General features: G+C 37.9%; 1 protein-coding gene across 2 annotated transcripts in view; it reads left to right on the top strand.

The window, feature by feature from the left end:
• The window catches only part of KDM5A (lysine demethylase 5A), a 48415-nt gene that overhangs the window by 1495 nt on the left and 31579 nt on the right, over positions 1 to 15341 (top strand). For both annotated transcript variants that reach the window (XM_080576069.1, XM_080576068.1), the window contains exons 2-9: positions 932 to 1009; positions 2085 to 2207; positions 3065 to 3235; positions 4088 to 4222; positions 9645 to 9750; positions 10292 to 10380; positions 13355 to 13513; positions 15078 to 15197. In XM_080576069.1, coding sequence (XP_080432195.1) covers positions 932 to 1009; positions 2085 to 2207; positions 3065 to 3235; positions 4088 to 4222; positions 9645 to 9750; positions 10292 to 10380; positions 13355 to 13513; positions 15078 to 15197 — 981 coding nt within the window. The remainder of the gene's footprint in view (positions 1 to 931; positions 1010 to 2084; positions 2208 to 3064; positions 3236 to 4087; positions 4223 to 9644; positions 9751 to 10291; positions 10381 to 13354; positions 13514 to 15077; positions 15198 to 15341) is intronic.

The raw sequence follows: 15341 nt of genomic DNA, 5'->3' as shown, positions 1-15341 counted from the left end.
GCTGAACGCAGTCGTGCTTCTTCCCCGTGATTGCCTAGCCGTTTGCACTGCAGCGTTTCGCTGGGTGCGTGCGTCGGGTTGATTTGCGACCTGCAATAAGGACTACATCAGACACTGTTTACCATCCTCGCTGATTTGTTACTCTTTTCCATTATTTGAAGCTGTAAATGTTTTACAGTTGTACTTGTGGCCTTTATATTCTGCAGTAGCGCAAATAATACATACTTAGCGTGGCTTGTCCATCTGGATTGTTGTGTCCTTCCTCTTGTTCTATTTACTGCCCGGTGGGCTATCACTTTATTTTAAGCTTTCTTAAAAGGTACCAAAGAGCTGAATTATACTTGTTCTGATGTCATAGCGCGATTTTGAGAGATGGAGCTGGGAGGCACATGCGATTGAACCAACGACTGACGGTTCCGACAGGCATTATTTAAAATAGCATTTCTGTTAAAGCGTTGGACTCCTGGCTGGTAGTTATTATCTCTATTGAAATATGACCGGAGACAAACAGGAAAAAAGTTAGATGCCTAATAACATGCTTTATTTGGTGTTTGCTGCTGTTGGCAGTGAGAATTTTGCATTGTGCAGGAAATATAGAACTTTATTTCTTATAAGTAAGTAAATGCCAACGAGCGACAGGATCTCTCTCATATGTGAGCTCAGTATGAGGTGGGACATACTGACATGCTTTGTCTTATTTTCTTTTTTATTTTTAACTTTGTGAGGATCTCTTCCCGCAGTATTTTTGTAAGATGAAAGAACAATATTTTAAAAGGCTTGATAATGGCATAAAAGTAGAAAACGATATTACAAATTGTAGTGAAACTCATTTACTAGTAGGAGCTTGTTTATTCAAGTTATTGCTAGGGCTGATGTGCATTTTTTGGCGAAGTTTCTTGAAGCATTGAAACGTCCTTCTGTCTCTCTTTAGGACTGGCAGCCTCCATTTGCCTGTGAAGTACAAAGTTTTCGTTTCACTCCGCGAATTCAGCGCCTGAATGAACTGGAGGTGAGCTTTTCCACTGTTGATACAATTTTGTGTTTGCGCTGAAAGCTGTAGGTCTCTTTGCTCGAGATTTGTGTCTTGGCAGGTTTCTGGATGGAGAGACTTTAAAAACCCATAGACCACATCAATGTTTATACTTGGCAGTGGCAGACTTCATATAAAATAACTCTCCATGGCTTTGAGAAATGTCTGGTTTTTATTTTATTACCCAAAATAACCACAAGAGTCTTTCACATTCAACTGCAAATGTCTCGAGTGTCAATTACCGTCTTGTGTAGTAAGAGCAGCCAGTGTCTCGCCTTCAGTGCTCCACAGGCAATGTTTTATTTATTTTTCTTAAAATATTTACTGCTGTTCCGAAGCCTCTGGTATATATTCAACCTTATATTCAACTATCGTGATAATGCCTCTTAAGCATTAAAATTAACTGCTTTGTTTTTATAGGTCTAGTTATGCTTGGTTAATTTTACGTTTCAGAAATGTACGGGAGCTTTTTTGAAAACAGCGTGAGTCCCGTTCTGTCCTGGTTTTCCTTTTCCCTGCAGCATTTCTCAAAGCCTTGCTCTGTTCATATACCAAAACGTCACGTATCATTTGGCTTGTAAATGGGTCTCCTTATGGAAAGTGATTTGAGTACTCCAAAAATACTCAAGGGAGGAGGTCCTTCTGCATGGTGAAGGCATACAGAAAAGCTGTTTCTAACCCCCCTTACCCTCATAGGTTTTATTAATTGCTCTTATGTTGCTCCCTGGAATGCTGATCTTTTTTTTCTTTTTTTTCTTTTTTTTTTTACAAGTAGGCATTTTGGTTTTAGAATGAGAAATTGTTAGGTAGGAATTTAGCTTATAGGATCTTAAATGCAGAGTGCAAGAACATATGTAATTTTATGTTTATAAAGGTCTTTCATCTTACTAATATTTTTATTTCTACCTTTTTTACCTATGAAATACTTGACTTGCCAAGTTACACTTTGAAAATGAAAACACTATAAAAACTTACCATGTGTTTTCCCAGGACTGTAAGGTATCGTCATGCTTGTTTTGGGACATATGCATTTGTCTTATGTTATTGATTGCAGGCAATGACAAGAGTGAAGCTGGACTTCTTGGATCAGTTAGCAAAATTTTGGGAACTTCAAGGGTCCAATTTAAAAATCCCTGTGGTGGAGAGAAAAATACTGGATCTCTATGGTCTGAGCAAGGTGAGCAAGCAATTGCTGGATGTGGTCAGACAGACTTTGTTTTTCATTCTAGGTTGAGAAGCCAAGTAACAGGGAGGGCTTGTTTTACAGCATTAATCTCAATATGGAGATTAAATCTCATTGCGGGGGGGGGAACATAGTGAAAGAAACTTCATAAATCGCAAGGTTGTGGCAGCTGCGTCAAGCATATTTACATCAGCTGTCTTCAGTTGGATTGTGTACAGCACGTATTTGCCTTGAACTGTAGTGCTTGAACATCCTGGTGTATGTCTGCCGTTTGCCTTTGTCCTCTTATGTATGGCAGAGCTGCAGGAGTTTGAGGTGGTCTCTGAGATGGTAGTGGTGTACTTGCATACAGTTCAGCTCCTGACTTAGCAATTCTGCAATGAATTGTAGTTGGTCCCTCCTGTCACCCAGTAGAGATTTTCCATGTGATGTAAATGTGCATCTTTGAGAGTTTATACTGTTAACTTCTGGAACAATTGTTTTAATCTGTTTCCAGTACAGTCTATGCTTAAGGCTGGCTAAAAAAATTTATATTGCTATAGTTATGTCTGATATGTTGTTTCTCCAGATTTGCACACAAATAAAAAGCCTTTGCTGGAGACGGCCATTGCCCTCGCAAAATATATGTACAGTTATAAACTTGCCTGCTAAAGAAGGACCGTTAATATAAATAGGCAGATTTCTTTAGCAAGGTGAGGAATTAAAATGTGGAAGTTCTAGCATTTCTATGCTAAAGCATCAGTTTCCATTCCCCTGTCAAGACTTCTTCCTCTTTGGTAAGTAGAAATGTAAAGATCCAAATAGCTGGTTAGAGCAGCTCAAAGCCCTTAACGTTTTTTTTTGTGTTTCAGATTGTTGCCAGCAAAGGAGGCTTTGAAGTAGTCACTAAAGAGAAGAAATGGTCTAAAGTGGCAAGTCGGCTTGGCTACCTGCCAGGAAAAGGCACTGGGTCGTTACTAAAGTCTCATTATGAACGGATCCTGTACCCCTATGAGCTCTTCCAGTCTGGCGTCAGCCTTATGGTGAGACACTTCTTTTCCAGAATGTAAAGATGGGATCCAAACTGCCCCTAGAATGCTGCTTGTTACTGCACATGAAAGGAGAACGTGGTCTGCGTTTTTAGAAGCTGCAGCTACGTATACAGACATACAGCCGCCCTCATGCTTACTTGTGACAGAATAGTGCTAGAAGTTGTAACGTGACCTCGTGTGGTTATTTGCTGGTTGCGATTTCTTTTTAAGACTGAAGCCAGCCCCACTGAGAAGGAAAATAGGGCAGAAGATGATGACTGATTGGAAAGCTGTCTTTACCTCTCTTGATAAGCTGGTGGCTGAGATTCAAAAAATCATAGAATGGTTTGGGTTGGAAGGGACTTAAAGACCGTCCAGTCACACCCCCTCCGCAATGGGGCACCTCACACTAGACCAGGTTGCCCAAAGCTATGTCCAGCCTGGCCTTGAACACTTCCAGGGATGAGGCAGCCACAGCTTCTCTGGGCAGCCTGTTCCAGTGCCTCACCAACTTTACTATAAAGAATTTCTTCCTTCTCTTCTAAATCTCCCCTGTTTTAGTTTAAAATCATTACACCTTGTCCTTAGTATGACACTCCCCGATAGTCTTACCATCTTTCTTGTAGGCCCCTTTAAGTACTGGAAGTCCACCTCCCTAGAGCCTAGTCTTCCCTGGGCTAAGCAAACCGCAACTTTTTCAGCCTTTCTTCATAAAAGAAGGGTGTCTGGAATAATTGCCCCTTGTGTGATGTGATTTCACAGATTGGCCTGTTTCTTAGCAAAGAGAATTGGTTCACAGACAGTGGAATGATCAGCACTGCCTGCTCAATCAACCTGGTGTCCTTTTGTGCTCTGATCCCCTAGGGCATCCAAAAGCCAAACTTGGACCTTAAGGAAAAAGTCGAGGCTGAGGACCTCAGCTCAGATGCCCAGGCTTCCCCAAAGCAAGGCTCAAGAATGAACGTCGTGCTGAAGAGAACCAGGCGTGTCAAGTCCCAGGTACCCATGTTGCTTGGCTCTTACAGACAGAATGCTTATTCCTTGCACCAGCAAAGCAGCGCTGGAAGTGCATCAACAGGTTGTCTGCCTGTGGGAGCCTGCTCAAAAGTGCCGTGAGGAAGCAGTCTTCACTTAATAAAAATCCAGCGGAAGATGTGTCTCTGAGGCTTGGTTTACTTGTGGTAGATGTGGTGTTTATGGAAAAACATCTAAAAGATGCTTTTTGTTTAGTTACAAGTAGCCTATGTACCTTGGTAGTGCGCGTGCAAATGAAGCAGATAAAAAGCTATTTGTGAAATGATGTTGAAGCTTATGCTTGCACAAAGTTTGACACTTTTTTATTGTTTTCTTAATATGTCCTTTAGCTACCTGACTGTAATTGTGTGTACGTAAGTCTTTGTAGAAATTAACAATGTGATACTTGGGACTAACCATTTTTTTGAAGAAATGAAACGGGTGGGAGGGTGGATGTTCAATGATGGCATGCAAATTCCACAGGCTTTCTACTGAGAGTTGGTTTCTCTTCATCTGCATTAGCAGTATTACAGGAACATCTGTTAATCCACTAGGTGATGACAAATCCTGGGAGTACCCCCCTGTGTCTCAATTCTGATGGAATGACTGCCACTTTAAATGCTACATCTCTGGAAGCAGTCTTGGAGGCTTATCCTGACAGCTCCATTCCTTCTATTGCACTATTTAGGGCAGGCCTTCACCTTTTCACAAAGACTGCTGTTGCAGGCAGCATCCTAAGCTTTTTCAGATCAGCTCTAGTGGCTCCCTGCTGGCCAGCTGGTGGAACATGGGTGAAAGGTAGATTTATATGTAACATTCTTAGTACTTGCTTCATGCTGTTCTAGACTTGGTTTAAATACCATGATGTTTTGTCAAATGCTGTTTTTACAAATTTATTTTTTCTTGTTACTGAGATTTTTGAGTGTCTTTAACTTTCATGTTTTTCTCTGACATCATGACTGACTCAGCCTAAATTGTCCCTTTTAGCCTGTTCCCTCTACTAACCGACACTGACTCAACGTTATTTATTGCAAACATAAAACAGTGCATCACACAAGCAGTCCCAGGCTGTGATCTTACCAGATCTCTCCAATCATGTATTGTTAGCGAGCTGTCCAGAAAAACAGAATGGTGCAGGAGCTGCAGCAGCCATTCATTAAGTGGAATTTGGCTTTGGATTTGACCCAATCTTCTAGCATAATACCATGTAGGAGGAAAGAGGTCACACTGGCATAAAAGCATTATGATGTTATTAACGTCCCATGGGATCTTTTCTCCTGCTGAATTTAGTATAATAATGATACCTCTCATTTCTCATTGGAAGAATCTTTCTGGGGTGATCCTGGTACAGCATAGCTACTTCATTTCACTTAAAGGTGCTGCGTTTCAGAAGTGAGAGAGGATTTTTACTTGGATGATCTGCAAAAAGTCAGCATAGATATATATATATATATATATATGTATTTAAATGCCTTTTAAAAGGCCATCAGCCACATTATCATTTAAGCATTACAGTTACTAAAATAGGTAGAATGAGTTCTTAAGTACAGGAAAAACTCAACCTACTCACGCAGCTTCCAACACAATCAAGAAATACTTCTTTGGCTATATACAAATATGTAAAATCAACTCTGGAACTGTATTTAGAAATAGAAATTTGTCCTTAGTAGCCACAAATGGTAGAGGCGTAGATATCTGGGGAACGCTTAGAAACTGTTCGAGATTTCAGTGTAACTCTCTATAGACAGTGCTCTGTATGTTGTTTGAAGTGCATACCTGGAATTTTACCAGAGATTATTTAAGTATTCTTCAGGGCACAGACTAAAAACAATGTTTAAAAAACCAAAACAAAACAACAACCTGCTAAATAAATGCCATTTTATTCTAGCTCGGGAATCTTAGCAATTGTGTAATATGCTGGGTAGTCCAATGCCTGGGTGGGTAGTGGTCATGGCTGACTACACTGAACACTGCATCTCAGAAGACTTTCCAAGATCTAACAGTATTTTCCAAAGATGCTCTGCATCTTTTTGCACATGAATTGGAAAAGAGTAAGAAGGCATAATCATAGAATCATAGAATATCCCAAGTTGGAAGGGACCCGTAATGATCATCGAATCCAACTCCTGGCACCACACAGGTCTACCCAAAATTTTAGACCATGTGACTAAGTGCACAGTCCAAACACTTCCTAAACTCCAACAGGCTTGGTGCAGTGACTACTTCACTGGGGAACCTGTTCCAGTATGTGACCACCCTCTCAGTGAAGAACCTCTTCCTGATGTCTAGACTAAATCTCCTCTGCCTCAGCTTGACACCATTCCTGTGGGTCCTATCACTATATAAATATCACTTTAATAATAATAATCGCTTTAATAATAATATCACTTTATATTACTATAAAGGTAGTAATTGGAGATTACTTGAATAAACAGAGATCTTCAGTAGTAGGAGATGACAGATTTTAGAAAACCACATTTTTTATCTTTTTTAAGTAAAAAATGAAAGAAAATAGGGAATGACAATTCTCCTTTGTGAAAGAAGGAGTTTTATTTCCAAAAAGGAAGAGGACAATTTAGTTATGAGACATTCTGTTCAAAAATAAATGGAACGCTTCATTCTCTTTCTTCTGAAGAAAGCTATTAAATAAAATGTGGAGAAGGGCAACTGAAATACTTACGAAAGGCTTGTAAAGATACAAACAACAAAAACAAAAAGGATGATTCAGATTGGGAAAGTGGAATATCCTTAAAGATAAGTTAAATATAAGGGAATCTTATGGGGAAAATATCTGCACAAGTTATCCTTTAGGATGTATTTTAACTGACAAGGGATTTATCTAATGAGGTTACATCATGATGAGTTCTGGTAAGGAAATGCTGTGCTGGAAGAAAAAGATAATTAAGTGCTGTCTGGTCAAAGATGATCAATTTTGATAAATAATAAGGATATTAATATCCAAGCAAGCTTGGGAAAAACTAAAAACAATTGTGGATGGTTTTAGAATAACAATAAAGTGAAATTTCTTTTTTTTTTAATTTGAGAGATTTATCTGATGGCAATAATTTAGTAAAACAAAAGAACTCTGGGAGATGCTGACAAATGGGGAAAGCACACAAATATTTGAATTCTTGTTTGCAGCTCTTCTCGTCATGTTACATGATTTGCCCTTATACAAGAAAAGCCTTTGGGTAGTGTTTCTGTTGAGAAAGTAAAAGAAAGTTATCTTCATCAAGCATCCTTCAGGAAGAAGAATTTAAATTGATCAAGTTAATTTTGCTTTTCGTTGTACAAAAAAACTAATGCAAGAACATGAAGTTTTGTACTATTAATAGTGAAAAGATGGCAAGGAATGCAGGATATCTCTTTTCATGTATTCGCAGTTTTGAGTTGGGTGTTTCTATGCTATCGTGAAGGATACCACGGAAAGACTCCTCATTAAGCCTTGTGAATGCTTTTGGTTTTCACAACTTACGCTATCAATAGCCTTGCAGTATTTGTAAGGTTATACAGGAATCTGTTTTTTTTTTTAAATCTGCTTACATTTTAATATATAATTTTTTTTTTTTTTTTTAACAGTATAGCTTTTTTTTTGGCCTGAGCATGGAAAAGTAAGTGGATTATATCCACTTAGTTTTAGTGGAATCGAAATAAATACGGGCAATGGTGTTATGAAAATCTTATTTAGGCAACAAATTTTTAATCAATGCTATAAAACTAAAGAGGATGGTTGTACATTAGTGATTTACTTTTAGTAAATATGATAGTCGAATTATTTTTTGGGCATCATTGAGAAACTTACCTTAGGTCACAATAGCAGGAGGGAAATTTTGGAGAGCATTAATAAATGTTGCTGAAGTGATGGAAAATCATACTGTGATGAGATCTGTGATGTGGGTTGATTCGGTCAAGTTCTATTCATTGAGAAAACGGACAAAATATGAACAAATTTCAAATGGGACCTGTGATGTCTCTAGGTTGTAGGCTTTTCCATACAGCAAAAATAAGTCTGTGTTTACTCATGACTTGTTAGCCAAATATTGAAGAGTTTATGACGTAAAATTTGCTAGTTGGGGTGCAATCTCAGAGTGGACTTAACAAACAAATAATAAAAAAAATATATAAATCTAAACGGAAATTAATAGCAATGTTGAATTCATAAATATTCAAAAGTAGAATATTAGTGATAATCACTTAGGAAAGATTGAACACGCAATTCAGTGGGAACAGGGCCTCTAAATATCGCTAAAATTCCCCTGGGTAATAACGACTAGGAGAAGAGATTTCTTTCCCTGTGTTCTGGCAACAGAAAAAAGCAACTGATTAAATGGAAATGGATCTACGTCGAGCTTTGCTAAAAGTACATTTGAATTTCTTATTTTAAGCACTTTCTGGGAGAGGTCTTTTTGGTTGTTTTGATTGAAAACTGTGAATGTTTGTCTCCCCAAGGGAGCTTATTTCATACGGGACAAATCAGGTCTTAATTCTGTGGAGAATAACAGACGAAATAACATGAGTAAGCTATGTGAAGATAGCCACTTCAGAACTAGACACCGGTCTTCTAAATTGATAGTCTTGCTGAGATCTTTTAGGATCAGTTAATTTCAGGAGGAAGATTGTGAATGGTGACAATTTAGTGGCTTTTATCAGTGTTAGAAAGGGTTTTCAACATGCAAGGCGACAACGTAAATGCAAATACCAAGGTGATTGCATTGTAGATAAAACCAGAAAATTGAGGTTCTTTGTGCTGCTAGGTTAGCAGATGTGATGTGGGAGAATGAGATTGATTGTTAATGGGGGACAGGAAGAAGTTCGCTTGAACGGAATGCTTCAGGAAGCAATGGGACTGCAGGTCTGTGGAGGTGTGTCATCTAGCTTAACAGGTCTTTTCATCTCTGATTTTGAGGTTGCAAAGGTACGAGTAGCTGTGATCTCAGTTATAGCTTGCCATCATGAGTAAACCCAGGAAATAGATTGGAACTCAGTGCCATTTGTCTATTCAAGGAAGTATATAAAAGCTCTTGTTGAAACATGATTTGTGTTCCCTTCAAAGCACTTCATGGTATCATGGTAGTTTTGGAAAATAATGCTGTGGCATTCTTAATTATTTTTTTGATAAATGTCAGACGTAGTTCTTTTGTTTGCTGTATAGATGACTTTCTGTGGTTAGCCTGATGCTAAGTGGGAAATTATTTGGAAAGTAGGGATAAAAATGCTGTCTTTTACTCCATTTGCATTCACTCGTTGGCTTTAGGAAAAGAAAATCATGTCTTTTCATGCCTCTGTTGCCTTTTGTTTGAAAAGCTGATGTTGGGTATTATGAGATTGAAAAATAAGCAAATGACGAGGAGAGCTGGAGGAGAAGTATTGTTAGTTTGTGCTGATGTGATCTTATTTTTATTTTTAGGCGGAGGCAGGAGAGATGAGTAGAAATACTGAACTCAAGAAGCTGCAGATCTTTGGAGCTGGACCCAAGATGATGGGACTGGCGTTGGGAGCAAAGGATAAAGAGGGTAATTAAATATTGGGCTCATTGCTTTGTAAAGTAGTAAGGCTATTAAATCTTTCTGCATGTCTCCAGAGACAACATTAAGAAGTAAGCAAATCATTGTAACTGGAAAAAAAAGCCAAGTATTTTAGATTTTAATTCATGAGAAAGATTTACAGGGTGCTTCATGTAACTTGGCAAAGTTTCATCTCTTTATGTACTACATAGTAACCATAACAATTAAGCAGCTGTTGCATGAACTGAATGACTGAAAGGGAAAACAGGATTTGATGATTCTGAAACTGATCCCACCAGCTAAGTGCACAAATTATGAGTGTAATTCACTCTGTTTTGTGAGGCAATTGGGATGAACCGTGAGGGTAAGCAAAATACATTTTCCTAATCCCTGTTTATGTGGTTAGGTTACAGCAAGGCATTTTGTCTTTCTGTGGACCATCAGGTAGTTTCTGATATGAAAGGCAGGGCACCCAACTGGACACCTGTGGGGTTTTTTTGCAAGTTGTGTCATGTGATATTAATAACATTTAACTTTATTTTACTTAAAGATGAGGTGACACGAAGACGCAAGGGAACCAGATCAGAAGCATTTGGAATGCAGATGAGGCAACGCAAAGGAACTCTTTCTGTCAACTTTGTAAGTTTGATTCTATTACTGTGGTTTCAGATAATAAAAAATTCCACGATTTACTGTTTTTTTTCCCCTGAAAATCCCTCACATACAAATAAGTGGATGGACACTGCCACAGATGATACTGCTAGCGTGGGAAAAATGAACAATATTTTGGAAAATAATTTATGCGTAGGTTTTAATCTTCCAGACAGGAAGGGTGTTACAACATGAAGGTACTTGCTGATTACAGGTTTGAGGACTTCCTTTGCTGTGCACTTCTTGCATGTCTTCAGCAGCTCGATTTCAGATTGAGCTCCCCTTTGTGGAGCAATGATACAACTTATCTTCCATTAAATTTGTGTGATGCGCTCCAGTATTTCAGTATTTTGATATTAGCATTTTTAGCTGTTTCTATCTTGTCTTTGCTGTTTTGAGTTTAAACTAGTCATTATATGAGTTGGTGCAGGAAGAAATTAGGAGAGAACCCAAGGGGAAAAATGAAATGTTAAGCTCTCTGATGTTTGACCACGGAAAAGTAGTGTATTGCTGTTCTTAATATTTTTAGTAGCACATTACTTTTCAATTTTAGTGTAATAATTTAGCATGTGCACACAACAGTGAATGAAGACGTGCTTTTAATGTCTTTAGAAGTAGACTCATTCACTAAGAATTTAGCTGTTTTTTTTCTCAGCCCAAGAACACTTACAAAAGTTTATTTTAAGTTAGACCATGGAAGGCCAAGGCAGCCAAAAGCCTCCAGTAATCATATTTTTATATGTGAAAATGCCTCCTGGGGAAGAAAATGTGGGAGAAGTTGGACACTTAAACAGATCATTGTGCCATTGTAGCTGTTAGAGTTTGTGACTTGAATTTTCTTTTAAATTGTGTTACTACTGAGTAGATGGTATTCCTAGGCAGTGTAAGTATTGCAACCATTTTGTTAAAGTATGCTTTCATTTAAAAATACTTTGTCCAGCATCTTCTTCTGTATAGAAGACTATATTTGTATACTTTCTGTTTATTCCTGTCTAAAAGAGAAAATGAAAATACTGTAGCAACAGAACTGCTATTTTGGAACTGAATTCCTCTAACTAGAGTCTTCTGAAATACTGTGACGTAGTCCATTTGGTTCCATCCGTTTTTTTTTTAATGCTATGAGAGATCTTCAAGGAAAGCAATTTTGAAGTGCACAGGTGATATGTTAGCCTTATATAACTTGTCTGAAAAATACTATGCTGCAGTTTTGTTTATACTTCTCTCTCATTCATTTACGCTTTTGTGAGAGGCAATGAAATAATATATACCTTTTTTCTTTTTATCCTCCCCTCCCCCCTTCTGAAATCTATAATCATATATCATTATAGTCTTACTGTTTTTTAATTACATGGCTAGGAGGCTTACTTGTGGTTACTGTGTAACCACAGATCTGCATTTCGTGAATACATATTTCAAGGCAGTCTTTGTGTTTGACAAATCATCACTTGGGTTGACAAAAAAATGTGTAAGTTCATATGAATTTTGAGGGAAGAAGGTATTATCAGCAACAGGTAACTAGTAAGTATCATAGAATAGACTCCTATTATAACTGCCATTTTAATGCATTTTTAGTTTTGGGATGAGAACCTGGAAACGTTTGATAGGTTGCTAAGGTACCCTTTTTCCCTTTTATATACTTGCAAGAAAAGTAACTAGTTATTTGTTAACTCGTTTAAGATAGATATGATCTTCCATATTTAAGTGGTCTTTTTTGGTCTTAAAAAGGGGAAAATGCTGGGTTACTTGGTAGACCTGCACTATTTTCTAAAATTGTTTCTTAAGATCGTTATTAAGCAATCTTCCCCTAGAGAAGTTTATTATTGCATAGCTAGGAAGTTGCGTACTTAACTAGGCTGGCATAACTCAGATGGGGTTGATTTCATGTGTTTGACATAACTGTGTGAGTTTAATGAACTGAAAAGCACATGTTTTTATGACAGCCTGACCAGAAAGAAAAAAACAACAAATCCCTCCTAGCCCCCCCCCCAAACTAAACCCACCACTTCTGGAGGATTTTTAGCCGAGTGAGGAAAATATATCGAACCTGAGTTGCTCAGTGACTGTGAGCGTAGTAGTAGCAGAATTTGGAAACAAGTGTTATTTGTGAAGTTGATATTGTTATTAAATGTTTATATGGAAGATATTTTTTTAGTTGTATAATACACAATTTCTTCATTTAGATTACATCACAGATCTTTGGTTCTGTATTAAATGTTTAAAGTAAAAGTCCTTCGGACAGTACATGAAGCAGTAGCAGAGAAAATTTGAAACCTGATGATGTCCCTGAGACACATCTCCCAATCAGTGTTGTTCTTGTTGAGAGGTGGTCTTGGACAGACCCGTGCATTTTTTTTCTCTCTGTTGTGTTTAACACTTCTGTCATTTGGAATTTATATTCTCTGTTTTGGGAAAAACAAGAAAGGATTTTGTACCTTTACATCAGTTTCCTCCCCTTCCCTTGGAATTTAATTTAAATTTGTATGTTAGTTTTTTTGTCCTCATTCCTTGTCCATTGTGAACATAATCACTGCTCTGTTGCAATTGATGGTGTGTATGTTTCTGAAATAGCATGTGATTAAAGAATATCTCCAAAAATTGTCTGTAGTGATTTCACTTTGAATTGTTTTCAGTGCTTGAAGCTCAAAGAGAGGGAGAGCATAAAGTTTTAAAAACTGTAGCCTACTGTTTTGCCTTGGAATAACAAATGAGGTGCTACTCTGAGTTACCTAGAAAACAATTACCCAACTGAACTGAATAGTTATTTCCAGCAGTTATTTCCAGTTATTCCCCTCCACCCTGACTGAAGCCCAGTCAATCGTTATCGGTGCTTCTCAACAACCAGAGAAGGTTGCGTTGATGTTTATATTGAACTTCAGGATTACATCCTTTCTTTGCTAGGAAAAGGAAGGCAGGTTCTGGGTGAAGAAACTTTTATAACAACTTTTTTTTTTTCTCTACGCAGGTTGACTTGTATGTTTGCTTGTTCTGTGGCAGAGGAAATAATGAAGACAAACTGCTACTATGCGATGGATGTGATGACAGCTATCACACTTTTTGCTTGATTCCTCCTTTACCTGATGTACCAAAAGGTGATTGGAGGTGTCCGAAGTGTGTTGCAGAGGTATGGTTGAAGAACTACTTGAGCTTTTTATGTATGGTTGTGGTCCAGAAAAGATCAGAAGGGCTGCAGTTCAGCTCTCATTGTTGTTCCATCTGAGTAGGAGCTGTGGTTTTCTCTGGAACTTTGTCAAGATATGAACTGTGAATCTCCAGCTGTTCTTGGCCGATGAGCTTTAAGGAGAGAGAAATATTCCTTCCAGAGCCTGGGTATAACTTTTGTTTATGACGCTGCCATGTGAAAGCTAAAACTCTAGCCTTTATATTTTAAGAGTTGAAACTCAATTTGATGAGCTGGTAGCAGGGAATTAAGTGAGAATTAGGGTTGTGATAGGTGTTTAAGCACAGTGATGAAAGGTTTTCTAAGCAACAAAGTAATCAAAGCATGTGATTTGGGCATAGCAGGGAGCTTTGATTATTGAGAAGTCATTATGACATTGTTCAGAATAGCTTGTTGCAGAAAGTGAAAGAACTAATTTAAAAACTAGCTATTTTAGATATGGTTTAGACTCAGAAAGCAACTGTTAAGGCTCCAAAAGTGGAAGCTAGCTTGAATTTCATTGCTCAAAAAATACCACGTTCAAAGTGATGATCGATCACCAGCCTAAAGGCAGCAAACATCAGTTTATTGGCTTGATATTTGCCATAAGAAAACAAATTTTGCAAGCTCAGGATATAGGTAGGTGTAGAATTCAGATGAAAAAAGCTTGCTATTTCTAAAGCTGTAATTTTGTCACTGGCTTTAACTTTTTTAAAAAAGACCATGTTTCTAGACCACGTTTTTTCCAGAAAGGGGCAGTAACGCATGCTCACTTATTTATATACTCATTTCCCCAAAGAAAAAGAAACTACTGATCTTGAATTCCTCTTCAGTCTGGTTTCATTATGACTAAAGACTATTAAGCCACTAAGTTTCGTGTCATGTTTGTGCTCAAATATGTCTTGTATATATAAACGTTGTGTGAAAAAGGCATTGTAGAAATGGATGGGAACAGTAGCAGAAACGTAAGTTGGTCTTTTTGGACTCTTGGCATGATTATAGGACAGTGGAAGATTTGAAGATTTTGTCAGATGGACTTTGTGTTATTAGATGTTACTAGTCAGCTGCTTTGGTACGTGTTGCATTGTTTTGATTCTCTTATTCCTCCTTCATACTTCCATTGTGCTAAATCAGTTGATGTTACGCTATGGTAAGACTGAAGCACTGGCAGGATGACTTCCTGTGCAGCTATTCTGCAGGTACTTGAATCCAGTGTAAATTCAGTAAATTCTTCTTGTGCACTGTCACGCTCTGCTGCTAACAGAACAGATGATGACACGTAGCTTGGACAGGCAAGCAGAAGTGTGTAGTGTTGGGGTTTACCATGTTACATTAGCTTCCATACAATTAATTCTGCTCCGTTTCCATTGAGGTAGGACTTCCTCAGCTAAGAAAAGCATTCAAAACTGATAGCTTATTGTGTTTGGTAAGGACTCAGATGGACACTGGTGTGTTTTAGAGAAAAACAAAAAGTGTGATTGTGTATCATAATCTGCAGGGAACAATATTTTCATGTGTCATCTCTTAGGAATGCAACAAACCCCGTGAGGCCTTTGGATTTGAACAAGCTGTCAGGGAATATACTCTCCAGAGCTTTGGTGAAATGGCTGATAACTTCAAGTCTGATTATTTCAACATGCCAGTCCACGTGAGTTTCAACTTTTGTTGTCATTCCTTGTAGGGGAAAAAGAAAAGATGTTTCAGCTGATCCTGAATTTCTGCTGAGGCATCTTAGGTTTGTATAAAGAGGCACAATAAGCTTCAAACATGTAAACAAATGATTTAACTTTCT

Source organism: Anser brachyrhynchus (assembly GCF_964034855.1).
Source record: "Anser brachyrhynchus genome assembly, chromosome: 1".
Classification (NCBI taxonomy): domain Eukaryota; kingdom Metazoa; phylum Chordata; class Aves; order Anseriformes; family Anatidae; genus Anser; species Anser brachyrhynchus.
The sequence above is the reverse complement of the archived record's forward strand: the minus strand, read 5'-3'. Positions and strand labels throughout refer to the sequence as shown.